This window comes from Urocitellus parryii, unplaced genomic scaffold, assembly GCF_045843805.1.
Source record: "Urocitellus parryii isolate mUroPar1 unplaced genomic scaffold, mUroPar1.hap1 Scaffold_37, whole genome shotgun sequence".
In the NCBI taxonomy this organism is placed as follows: Eukaryota; Metazoa; Chordata; class Mammalia; order Rodentia; family Sciuridae; genus Urocitellus; species Urocitellus parryii.
In genome coordinates this window covers 4141872-4154754 of record NW_027553327.1, presented here as the reverse complement: position 1 = coordinate 4154754, position 12883 = coordinate 4141872, and the positions used below count along the sequence as shown (strand labels likewise).

General features: G+C 57.4%; 1 protein-coding gene across 1 annotated transcript; it reads right to left on the bottom strand.

The window, feature by feature from the left end:
- Window positions 1-340: 340 nt before the first annotated feature.
- LOC144252160 (PH and SEC7 domain-containing protein 4-like) lies at window positions 341-12658 on the bottom strand. Its single transcript, XM_077794669.1, is given in 15 exon segments — window positions 341-476; window positions 2857-3020; window positions 3136-3206; window positions 4112-4269; window positions 4596-4639; window positions 5706-5795; window positions 5928-5986; window positions 6194-6306; window positions 6434-6514; window positions 6970-7149; window positions 10051-10402; window positions 10485-10563; window positions 10824-10949; window positions 11622-12465; window positions 12570-12658. Coding segments are annotated over 15 exon segments (2586 nt in total).
- Window positions 12659-12883: the final 225 nt, after the last annotated feature.

The following is a 12883-nucleotide window of genomic DNA, read 5'->3' as shown; positions in this document are numbered from 1 at the left end:
CTTGCCTGACTCCACTCCTGCCATAAACTCATCCTGCACGTGGATAAACAGAGCAGGCCCCTGTTTCCCAGGGCCCCCTGTGCAAAAGCTGCCAGTGACTTCTCTTCCCTTATAGCTACTCTCCTTTGCCCAGATAACCAAGTGGGAAATCCTTGGCTTGGCCTTTAGAGGCCCCACAATCCCCTCTCTCCAACTTTCTCTCCCTGGCTTTCCCTCCAGGAACAACATTCTCTGGAAAAAACAGATGGGATTTCTTGTCCACTGCCCTCCACGGGCCCCCCCTCCATGCCTGATCTCATGCTCAGGCACTACCTTCGACTGTCCTTCCTTGGACTCCATCTCACACTGCAGTCTCTCCAGGAGGAGGAGTGATCCCACATTTCCACATTGAAAGACCACCCGGAGAAGCTGGGGCAGTGCCCATACAGCAGGCATCCTGTACAGACAGCATCCACAGGTGGAGGGCACTGGCCACTCTGGCAAGAAGGGTGAGTGAGTGAGTGACTGCAAACAGGCATTAGGACAAACACCTCATGTCCCTCAGCATAGCCACTTGCAAACCAACAACCCACAGGCCAAGTGCAGTCTAAAGGTATGTTTTGTTTGGCCTGTAGAATGTGTTTGGGATGTTGGCTACTAATTCAATTTTTTTCAAAACTGGAACTTACACAAAAATTTGAAATTATGATTTCTATTTAAAAGATGGATAACATCTGGCAAGGTGGGACTGTTATACTTAGTTTTTGCTGCTTGCCCCAATACTTCATCACCTGAACTTCATATTCTCCCGTGTTCTGTGGGTCAGATGGGCAGTCCTTTTGGAGTCAACTTAGCTGATCCTGAAGGTCATGAGCACTGGGTGTTCTAGGAGGATCTTGCTCACATCTCTTGGCCATGTGCATCCAGAGCATCGAGGAGGCAAGCACCAACACTCATGGGCTTCACACACCTCTGCTGTAGACATCTGCTAATGTCCCATTGGCCAAAGTAAGTCCAATGGCCCACTTCAGGTTCAAGGGCTGCAGAAATGGACCCTAGCTGTATGGAAAGGAATTGCAAAGTCACCTTGCAAAGGGGCCTGCATTCAAGGATCAGAAGACTTGGTGATCGTTTTTGTAATCTATGATCAACCCCATGACACAGCTGGAGGTGGGTGACTGTGCTTTTCTTAGGGCAAGGGACATGCCCTCCAGATCATCACAAGGCCTGTCCCCTCTGTCACTGAATCATTCCCACCTAGCTGGCTGGTTTTATGTTGCTCTTGAGGGCACTGCAGATTAAACCAACACTGCTCTCTGGTGAGCCCAGGGAGCCCTAGCCAGCCCTCTGCAGGCTTCTGGTAACTGCCATCTTCCCCTGACATGAACTTTTCTGCAAATGGCTATAAGGTAACACTAGGGACCCAAGAGCTTGAAGATAGAGTAATCACAGACCTGCATGAAAAAGTTGAAGACTGAGTACATTCAAATAGAAGCACACAAAATATCAAGAGGTGACCACAGAGGACAGTTGACAAGAAACAGCATGGGGCACAGGCTCTCAGCCCTGGCTGCGCCTCAGAATCCCCCAGCAGCCTTGAAGTTACTGGTGGCATGAGCCACATCCTCACCAGTAAAATCAGAATCTCAGGGGCAAAGCTGAACAAAGTACCTTCCTAAAAACTTCCCAATGAGTCTGACCAACAGTGAGGTTGGGAATCCCTAGCATTGGGATATTTCTATTTCAACTCTGAAAGTGAGGGATGCTGATGCATTTTTCAGGGACTATGCAGTTTCCGGTTCTGTGACCCAAAGCTAACTTACAAAAGATTAACCCAGTCAACTGGCCACCCACCTCCCCAGATCTAGATGTTCTGCGGCCTCAGAAAATATGGGGCTCTGCTGAGGACTGTCTGTTGGTACCAGGTGCATTACCCTTAGTGCCTGCTGCCTGGAGGAGGTCTCTTAAAGACCAGGAGTTGCAAAATCTCTGGCTTCTGTAGACATGCATTAAACAAAACAGCTCACACTGGAGTCAGCCAGGGCTCTGACTTATTTTCTGTTCTTCTTCTATTTGCTAAGTTGCTGAGGCTGGCTTTGAACTTGAGATCCTCCTGCCTCAGCCTCCCCAGCCACTGCGATTTCAGGCCAGTGCCACCATGCCCAGCTGTATTTCTTGATCTCTCAAAGTATTACTTATTTGCATGCATCTCTTATTTAGACAAAGAAATATGAAACACACAGAGGGAGGGCATCGAGTATCTCTGGCTAAAATGATTTTCTCTCCACTGAAGGCTCTCATGATCACAACGAAGCCTGTCATTTTGTAGATGCTGGGACCAAGGGCAAGACTGGGAACCAAGAAACCATCTCCTCCTCCTGTCCTTTGCCTGCTCACTCATTCATTCACCCACTCACTCACAGAGAGGACTTAGTAGAATTCACCTGTTGGAAGGGGCCTGACTTCTGTGGGAGAACAGCAGGCAAGATGGGAAACCCAATGTTCCACCCCACACATAAGGGCCCTGTGGACTCTCTCCAGCAGGCTACTAGCCCACTGGGGAGCAAGGGAGCAGGGGACGCCATTCAACTCAGAAAGGCAGGAGGATCCAACAAATGGTATTTTAAATGTCAAAAATTGAGTGACCTCCTGGAATCCTATACCCAACACTGGGAGGCTTGACCCGGAATTAGAAGGAAACCATGGATGCCTCCAGGAAGTTGGCCACACCTGGCTTCATCTCTGGGGCCACGGCACTCTAAAGTTTCCTGGCCAGGAGGGTTGGGCCAGCAGGCCTCAGAGGGGTCAGGTGGACAGGAGAGAGGAGAATTGGGGGCCCCGAGGCCTGGCCACTTTCCTCCAACCCTAGGGACTCACAGTGCCTGGAAGAGGAAGAGGCGCCAGTCAGCCTTCCGCAGCTGGAAGACATGGGGCCTCTTGGTGTAATGGGTGGCGGGCGAGGCCAGTGAGTGGTGCACCCCCACGGGCTCATCCACCATGTGCCCCACCAAGCTGTCTCCTTCCAGGCAGTGGTCCTCTCCCTGCCAGCAGGCACAGGACTCAGAGAAGGGTTTAGTCTCAGCTGCCCCCTCCAACAGCTGACCACCCCGTACATCCCCACCCCATCTGCCCATCAGGGTGCCGCCTCCTTCCTACCTTCAGGAAGTAGAGGACCATTCCCCGCAGCAGAGTGTGGAACATCTTCCATCCTCGCTTGCCCCACGGCGCTGTCCCAGACCAGACACATAGGCAAGTGGCACACCCGCACCCAGACACAGTTTGGGCAGGTCACCCTGCCCTCACCCTGCGTCCCTCCCCACCAGGATGCACATAAGCGCACAGAGAGCCATCACCAGGAAACTCAACGGCACCTCCTGGGTCTCCAGCCCAGTCCTGCTCCACACAGCACCAGAGAACTACTTGCATACAAATGTGGGTATTTCTTTAGACCCTCTCTCGCCCCCCCCACATCCCCCGAACCCCAGGCACAAACACAGCCATGCCCAAACAGTTACACTCAGATACCTTCCTGCAAGACACCCAACCTCCCGGGTCCTGCGTGATGAGGAGCCACCTCCCTGGGGCCCTGCTCAGGCTGCTTCTGAATGTCACACCCACTCCATCTGTGATTTCCAGAGGAGTCTATGGCGATGGCCAGGCTGCTGCCTTGGGCTGCTTGGGGCTCCATGAGCCTTGCCCCAGTGCGTCCTCCAGGTAGAGTGACTCTGCCTGCTCCGTCTTCTGTGGGTGCCTCCCCTGACCAACTGCAGAACTCCAGCTCCTCTTGCCCCCCAGGTTCCACTCAGGTCCACCAGTCACCTGCCCATTCCCCACATGCAGTCCCCAGAACAAAATGAAACCCTTTGTTCCTCCATCTCCGAGCTCAATCCAGCCCTCCCACCTTCACCCCGCTCGCTGACTCGCTTGCCTGATCTCTCCCTTACGGCAGGGCCAGGGCCCAGGAATAATTGGACACCCCCTTTCCCCTTCCCCAGCACCCAGGTCATGGTCATGTTCAGGAGGAAGCAGCACTCGCTGCCTTTCCTCAGCAGGGCATCTCACACCGCCCATACAGAGTGGCCCCTGGGCAGCGCTTCCCCTCCAGCCCTGCTCCTGGGCAGGAGACACTCACTCTTCTTGCCATCCGCATCCTGATGCATCTTCCGAGCCAGGATGCCCTGCTTGTAGGTGGGCACCAGGGGATCCTGAGCCAGCTGGAGGAAGGGGCTTCCCGTCTTGCCAGGTGGGGAGGGCAGGGCCTTCTCAGGTCTGGCTGTGTCTTCCTCATCCCTGGATTTCAGAGAACCAGGCTGGGAGTGCTGAGTGGGCAAAGACCACCAGGAAGTTCCCACTGCCCCCCGGGGCCTCAGCACACTCTCTTTGGTTGGGGAGGTACATGGGATCCCCGTTCACAGCCAACCGTCAATTCCTGGGAATAGCCCCACGGCCAGCCCTGACTACCTTGGGCTTCTCTGAGATCGGCTGGCCAGCACTCTGCCTTTGGCTCCATCCCACACAGAGGGAGCATCCTCCCAAGACTCGGCTGACAGAAGAAGGACAGGCCCAAAGGCAAGATCAAGGGCCAAGGAGGGAAGTGGAAGGGGACTCTCACTTACACTGCCCACTCGAGCTTCTCACTTCAGATAGACCAGTAGAGAGCCTGGAATAGAAGCACATGGTGGGCAGAGGGACTTCAGGGCTAGGCTACCTAAACTCACCCCTCAGGCACACCGCTAGGGGCTGCCTGTCCTGGCACCCCCATCACAGCTATCCTTCTCCTTTGACTGGGCAAGCACATATCCACCTGTCCATCTATCCATCCACCCACCCACCTGTCCATCCATCCATCCATCCACCTGTCCATTTGTCCATGCAACAAATTATTCCTGGCGCATTTCCCAGGTGCCAGGCCCTAGGATGTAAACTGGAGACACAGAGATGATCAAGGCAGCAAGTCCCTGCTCTGCCCAAACTTGGAAAGGCCTGAACTAGTTTTCTTGAAGGGGACATGAATTGTGTACCAGCCAGCATGGAGGGATCAGACAGAGAGGGAATCAGACTAAGCAATCCCCACAATAAAGGTCTGGTCAAGGAAGGAACTCGTGAATGATGTGCTAGAATTCTGAAACAACATAGTGAGTATAGTCCTGACAGAGGTGCATCTCGCTAGCTTGGTGCCCTCCAAACGCCTGGCAAGGTGTGCAGCATACAGTAAGCACTCAATAAATGTTCACTAGATGAAAGAACCAGAGATCTGCTTGGGAAGCAGGTGCTGCACCTGGCGAAGGTGATCTCATCTTGAGGAGAACACTGTGAGGTGGGGATCTTGAGTGGCCCAGGGGTATGTTGTCCCACTCCCAAACCTGAGTTCGAGACATTTGCTACATGAAACTTTGCTTGTCATCTACTCAGAGTGCTTCTCAGACTTCAAAGGGACAAAAATCACCTAGACGGACACTTAGTGGAGCATCTGCAGGGCTCCAGCCCCAGAGCATGGCTCAGTAGGTCCAGGGCTGAGATCTGCACAGTTAACCAATTCCGAGATGTCCCTGATGCTGCCACCAAGCCAAAATACATCCTCCTGGCATTTCAGCAGAGCCAGGCTGAGCTCTCTACGTCCCCCTGGGGGCAAGGGACCAAGGACCAGGCTCCACCAAGGGAGCCTGGAGGGGGAGACTGAAGGGGGGAGCCTGGAGGGGGAGCCTGGAGGGGGGCGCCAGCCACACCTTCAGCAGCTCCTTGGGGAAGTTGCCACCATCCTGCAGGCCGTGCAGGTTGGTGACGAAGTCCTGGCAGCTCATGCTCTTCCCAATGTTCTGTGGCGTGGAGAGAAGAGGGACAGCTTGAGCACCCCACCCCGACTGAACACACCCCCCGTCGGTCCCTCGGGGGGATCCTCCAGTGCCCCAGGACCCTGTGCCCCGGGCCCTCAGCTCCCTGCCTCTCACCTGCCCATGCAGGTCCGTGTTCAGGAGCATGATGGCACAGGTCAAGGTGTGCACAGAGTCTGCCCCAGGAAGAGAGAAGGGGAAGCCACGGAAATTCTGCCTGCCACGTCCTCTGCCCACAGGGTGGGATGCACCCTCGCCCCGCACCCCCGCCCCCGCTTCTCGGCAGCCCCCACACGCCCCCAGCAGCCCCCACCCATGGAATGCCCCAGCAGATACAGGGACACTGCCCCCAGCCCTGCGCCACCCACAGCCGCCCACCCTACCTACTGAGGGGAAGGCCCCAGGGTTGCAGTGGTGGAAGCGCCGGGAGAACTGGTAGAGGACCCACTCCCTCTCCTGGGTCTCCCCGCTGAGCACCAGGGCCTGGAGGAAGCCCCTGCAGGAGGCCGTGGTCAAGGAGAGGCAAGTGGGTGGCCACATTCCCAGGGCAGGGAGCCAACCCCATCCCGCGTCCCACGACTGCCCCCTCCACAGCCTCCCCAGGGAGGGCCCGCAGGTGGTACCGGAGGGCTCGGTCCAGGCTCTGGCCTCCAAACTGGAAGAAGGACAGGTACTCCTCGGCCACCGCCCTGCTGAAGTCATTGCTGCAGAGGGACAGCTGCGTGAGAGCTGGACTGGGGCAGGCTAGGCCTGGCCACGGCATGGGCCAGACACGGACCCCAGATCCCAAGATGGCAAGGGACGGTCAGGGTCTGGCCTACCCCTGGCACCCACCCAGTGTTGTGTGGAGGGGCCTGTGGGTTCTGGGGTGGGCCAGGGGGCTGGGCCAGGGCTCTAAGAAACATGGAGGGTGTGCAGCAGAGATGGTCCAGCTAGGGCCAGAGAAAGCAGCAGGGGGCCAGAGTACTGGGGAAAGGCCGAGGACGAAGTGCGTGCCGAGGAGGTCGGAACACTGGGAGGAGAGGCAGTAGTGGGCTTGGGGGTGGTTAGGAGGGGTCACAGGATAGGGAAGGAGGGGGACAGCCAATGCAGGGAGCCCGTGGGCAGCTGCCCGCTGTCCTGCCTCCCCTCCGGCCTTGCCCAGGCCCAATGCCCTTACTTCTTCTGCAGGTGGATGGCCACTTCAGACTTTCGGAAGCCCTCCAGGTGATAGAGGCGTGAGGCCAAGTTCCACGCCGTCTTGTCAGTAGTCCGGAGGCCATTAGCCAGTTTGTCCCCAGCCAGTGTTTTCCGACCTTCCTCTGGGGACTGTGCTTGAGGCGCAGAGCTCTCCGCATGCCTGGAAGAGTCCATCAGTGTCCTCAGACTCACACCTGGATGGCCTGCAGGCATTCTGGGCCAGGGGTCCATGCAGGCCAGCCATGGAAGGGGGTGCCCAGAGCTCGGGGTTGGAGCTGGGCCCAGACCCTCACCCAGGGGAGACGGAGTCTCTGCCTGCCTCACAGGAGAGCTGGGAGCCCCACACTTCCTCCCCCGGAGGATCTAAGCTTTCTCACCTAGAGCTCAGGTGCAGCCCTTCCAGGCCCCCAAGGGTTCTGTCAACCAAGGTGAGTGGAGCGTTTCTCTCCCCTGAGCCCAGCCCTGTCCCCACTCCCACCCCCAGCCAAGAAAGGCGAAGGCCGGCCTTAGAACAGGGAGCTAGACTGGCTTTGGATGGTGACAGGGGAGTCAAAGAGGGGGTTCCAGCCTGCCCTCCTGTGCCTGGCACTGCTCACCACCAGGAGCCTGGCGTGTGAGCTAAGCCGAGTGGCGCTTCACCCCAAGGTCAGGAGCACGGATCTCCACACCGAGGCTCTGAGAAGTCACTCAGCCCCATCTCTACCTGACTCTGCTGTGCTCCCTGCAAAGGTACCACCAGGTGTGGGCGTCCTAGTCATTCACATATTCATGAGCAAGCCGGCACAGTGACAGAGTCGCACAGAACGCAAATGTCATCAAATATCATCGCAAGGTGAAAACGGTCGCCCGCAACCCGAGGGCTGATTACACCCCCCCAAGGGCCCTCTCCACCTCTCATGAACAGGTCCACTCTTGGCTGATAAATGCTCTGCTTCCTAAGTCTCCTAAACATCCCAAAATGTAGGATCAACAGAACAGACACTGAAGAGCAAAAGGCAGATCTCGCCAAAACCTGTAAGATTTCAGGAAGTCCGTCCAAAGTGACCCTGGAAGACTCCAGGAATCCCATGGAAAGCCACTGACAGATGGGGACTGAAGAGGAGGAAATAGAAATAATGACACAATTGGCCAAGTAAAGAGAACTACATGGATAATAAGCTGTAAAGAGCCAGGTGCCGTGCACATGCCTGTGATCTCTCAGGAGGCTAAGGCAGGAGGATCACAAATTTGAGCCCTTGAGCAACTTGGCAAGACTCTGTCTCAAAATAAGAAATAAAATGTGAGGATGTGGCTCAGTGGCTAAGATGGAACCCCTGAGTTCCATCTCTGGTACCAAAAAAAGAAAAAAGGATCTTCAGGATCTCACTATGAAAGGTGGCATAAATGAAAGAGGCCACCAAGGCTGTGTCAAGAAAATTGAACTTCCTACAGTGTGTTAAATGTAAGACTAAATAAACTTACTTATATGTTTAGCCAGGATAAAGCCCAATTAACCCTTTTCACCATTTATTTACTATGAAAATAGAGTTGTCACTTCAGGTGGAGTTACTTTTGCTTTGGGTTGGATTAACTAGTCTTTGGTATCTGCAGCCTCCCTTTTTGGAGGCTGAGATTTCTCTGGTTACCTGGCCTCTGAACAACCCCACAGCAGGGAAGTTTCCAGAAGCATAAGGAAAGTGGTTCTGTGGTTTCTGGCACTGATTGACATTTGTCATCGTCACCCAAACACCCGAGATGGGAATAGGGCTGGCCTGTCGCAAGCCATCCATGGGCTGTGTGTGAGCTATGTGCATTTGAGCATCTGAGGGGACTGGGCTGGCGTTACAAGCTTTTGGGGCTGTGTGACATCTGTGTCATTTCCTCTGGCTCTGCCTGTGGTCCCACATAGCACCTGCGATGGGCGTGACTTGCCGAGATGTCAATCAATCTGCTGACCACAGACATCACCAGGCGAGACTCCACCCTTCGAAACCCAACCCCTGGCCTTATTTGGGTGGAACTTTCTATTGAATGTCTTTTCTGCAATAAATAGAGGGGTTTGGGGTGCACACTCTCTCTCTCTTTCCTTCCCTGATCCCCTCAGCATGGAGCTGAGGTCTCAGAGCCATCCCTAAGCCCCCAAAAAGGTATTTCTGTGTTTGTGTGGTTTTCTTAGTTGTCAGCCTGTCCAGCTGGTGACACTAACCCCCCATATCTGCACCATCTGGTCCAATATGCCCCTGTTAGCCCACCAGAGACAAAGCCCCTGCTCCCCTGCTGAGTTCCAGGGGCCAGGAGTCTTGACGCAGCATGGGGGCTGGTAGACAACGAGGTCCGTGTCACAGGTGGCCTGCTCCCACCTCTGACCACAGTCCTAAGGTGACCCCTACCTGCCACGGGCCCCAAGAGCCAGTCACTCAGTCCCCACCAGAGCCCCCCTCCCTCCGAGATCAAAGCCAGCACCCTGGGCCTAGGCTGTCAGGTGACTTTCCCCCAAGCACTCCCTCAAGGCCAGGGCCATCTCTAATCCCCACGTCACTGGACTGCTCTCCCCCAAGGCGGACAGGGCCCGGTCAGCTCCCCACAATGCCTCCCTGCCTTCTTCCTCACCTGGGGTCCAGCTGTGGACACTCCCCAGAGCCAGGCCTCTCCACCCTTCCACCTCCACCTGGGACCATCCTCCCATTTGTTTCTTGAGCTTCCAGACCCTCTGGTCCCTGTCAGCTCTCTCCCGAGGCCGTTCAGACAGCCCAGCTGTGAGGCTGTCAGAAGGACTCAGGGCCCGACAGCTTTACCCTCCGTCCAGAGGAGGGCTGGGGGCTTGTGGATTCCTTTTCTTTTCTTTCTTTCATTCTTTTTCCTGTTGCTGGGGTTGAGCACACGCTTTCTCACATGTGGGGTAAGAGCTCTTACAACTGAGCTTCTTATCTACTTTGAGACTCACTGAATTGCCTCGGCTGGCCTTGAACTTGCACTCTGCCTGCCTCAGCCCCCCCACAGCAGCTGGGATCACATGGCCAGCTCCACGCTGGGTACTTTGAAGGCCACCGTCACCAGGAGCCAGGGCGCCAATCAGACTCACCCCTTGGCAGATGTGGAGTCCTCGCCGGGCTCAGCACCTGCAGCCTCCGGAGTCCTGGCTGGGCCCTGGCTCTCTGCCTCCTGCCCTGGGTGTGGAGCTTTCCCCGTCGCCTCTTTCTTCAGGGAGCTTGGCTCTGCCCCATCCGACTCCAGAAGAGAAGGGTGTGGCGCGTCTGGTGACCACTTGGGGAAAGTGCCAGGGCTGTGGCGCTGGGGCGGGGGGCTGCTCTCCGGGGAGGTGGAGGGGCTGGGCCTGGGGCCGAGGCCTCTGTGCTCAGACTCTGGGCTCCCCCAGGGCCCAGGGGCCAGGATGCAGGGGGCAGGCTCCTGGGGACGCCCGGCCTCCCTTCCACCTGAGGGAGAGTGTGGAATGAGCATGACGACCCCAAGAACCACCCCCACTTCCCACTACCAAACCCCTGTGTGGGGTCTCACCTCTGTCCTGGGAGATAAGAGGCTCCTGGGGCCAAGAAGGATCCTCTTCTGTCTGGCAGGCCTCAGGGGTGGGTGGCTCCTGTGGAGATTTACAGAATCCCATCAGCCCCGGGAACAAGCAAGTGGGAAGGGGAGAGAAGAACACAGGGCACCTGGAATCCCCTCCCTCCTCGCCAGCCCCCACCGGGAAGACACAGGCACCAATCTGGGTCCTCAGTTCTCAAGAGAATCCCGGATGGGAGAAGACCCACATCCTAGGAGAGGAGAAATCAGCAGGTTCTCGTTCCTCCTTCACAGATGGAGAAGGTGAGGCCCACCCAGAGAGGGGAATTGACTTGCCGAAGGCTGCACAGGATGTGTGGCAGGGCCGAGGTCAGCTCCATGGTGTGCAGTCTCCAAGGCCAGTGCCCTATCTTCAGATGGTACCGCAGGTGTGGCCAGAGGGGGCTGGTCCTCCAGAGAAGTCTAAGAGGAGGAGGGCGCAGAGAAGAGGTTTGACCAGAAGGAAATGATTCCCAGGATCTTTGCATATCCCACCAGTCTCCTCACCTCACCAGATGCCTGCTCAGGCAGTACCTGCCCTCAAGGGGTGTGGGTCCGGGGAGGGTCCTGGCCCCGGGCACAGGCCTGGACGGCAGGCTCAGCCAGTGGGAAGGCAAGCCCCAGCTCCTCCCAGGCTTCCCTCTGAGGTTCTGAGACAGTGCCCCTCACAGGGCCCCGCTGGCCGGGCTCCTCGCACTCCGTGTTCTCTGCAGAGATGAGAGGGCCATAGCCCCTCCGCCAACTTGAGCCTCCTTATCTCTGAAGGGAGGCCTCCCTGGGAAAACTGTTCCCTACTGTCTCATGCCCAGGGCTGGGTGATATCACAGGCCCCCTGCCATGGTCATCTGAGGCTGATCTATTGACCACGGATGGGGGACAGTGGAAGATGGGGAGCTACAAGTAACAGAACCCCGGAATCCCTGGAGATCCTTTCTGTTGGGGCAGAGACCGTCCCTGCTGGCATTTGGGACAGTCTCAGAGGAGGGAGGGGAAGACTGGGAATCCTCCTGGGACACCCTGCAACGGAGGAGCTGCCTGTTCTTCACATGTCTCTAGACACAGCCCCTTGGAGACGGGGACTTCTGTGGACCTCACGACCATGGCATGGGTGGTGACGACCTTCCCAGGGTTCTGAAGGCCACACTGGTCCTGCTGGTCAGCAGTGTACCTCAGACCACCAGCGGGCCCTGCATTGAAGAGTGTGCTGGGCCTGGTGGCCCCAGGAAGGCCCTCCCCTGGATGTCCCCAGGGCAGCCCTGAGAGTGAACTCACCTCACCCTCCTGCATGGCAGGGGCTGTGGGAGCCCCATGGGTGGCCCAGCAGGAGGTGTGTAGCTTGTAGGAGGGCACAGGGAACGGAGGGGTGGCACACCCGCTGGACTCCGCGGTGCTGTCCCTCAGATCTGGCTCACTGCCCAGCTCCCGGGACCCTGTGCCTCCCGGGAGCAGAGGCTCCAGAGCCTGTGGGCAGGAGTCGGAGAAGCCCTAGGAGCAGCATTCCCCAGAGGCGCTGGTGTCGGAGCAGAGGCTCTCCAGGAAAAGGGGGTTGTCGAAGGACAGGCTCTCCTCCTCAGCACCCCACTCTGGGGAGGAGTCTGCTGCTCCCTCCAGGGCCCAGGCCTGGCTCTCCCCCTCAGGCCCACTACTGTCCTCCCCGAAGTCCTCCTCCACTGCTGGGCTGGGCCGCAGGTCCCTGTCATCAGGGAGGCCTGGGGAGGACGGGGGCACGCAGCACCTCAGCTCAGCCCTGAGTCCTTCCATCTTCTCCAGCTCCTCTTCCAGGTCCAGGACACACATCTGGGCCTGCAGGATGCCGGCCCAGAACACCACCTGTGCGGAGGAGCTATGGCTCGGTCGGGGGCTCCCCGTGGGGCAGCTGCCCCCTGGTGTTCCTGGGGAGGAGCAGTGTCCCACGTGCGCAGGCTCCACGCCAGAGACCCTGGCAGGAGCACCAGGCTTGCTGGTCTCGGAGAGTCCAAGGCCCAGGAGTGTCCCCCGCCAGGCTCAGGAGGGCCTGGCTGGCCATGGGTCTCCCTCTCGCACACTCCTGGGTGGGGCTGCAGGTTGTCTTCCAAATAGAGGTTGAGCAGTTCCACGGGCTGCGGGTGGTCGGGGAGTCTCCTGTCGCCCATCATGCACAGAGCTCAAGCTGCACAGGAGCCTCTGGAGTGTCCACGTTCACCATCCCACGGGGTGTGACAGGGGATGTGTCCACCACAGGGGCCACTGGGAGTCCAGTTCTGCCCTGGAAATGCCCAAAGGAGCACAGGTTAGAGAAGCACCGTGTCCTGAGGGTGAGCACACGTCTGCAGCATGAGGGGTCTGGAGGGCTTGCCGTGTCCAGGAGGCTGGAAAGC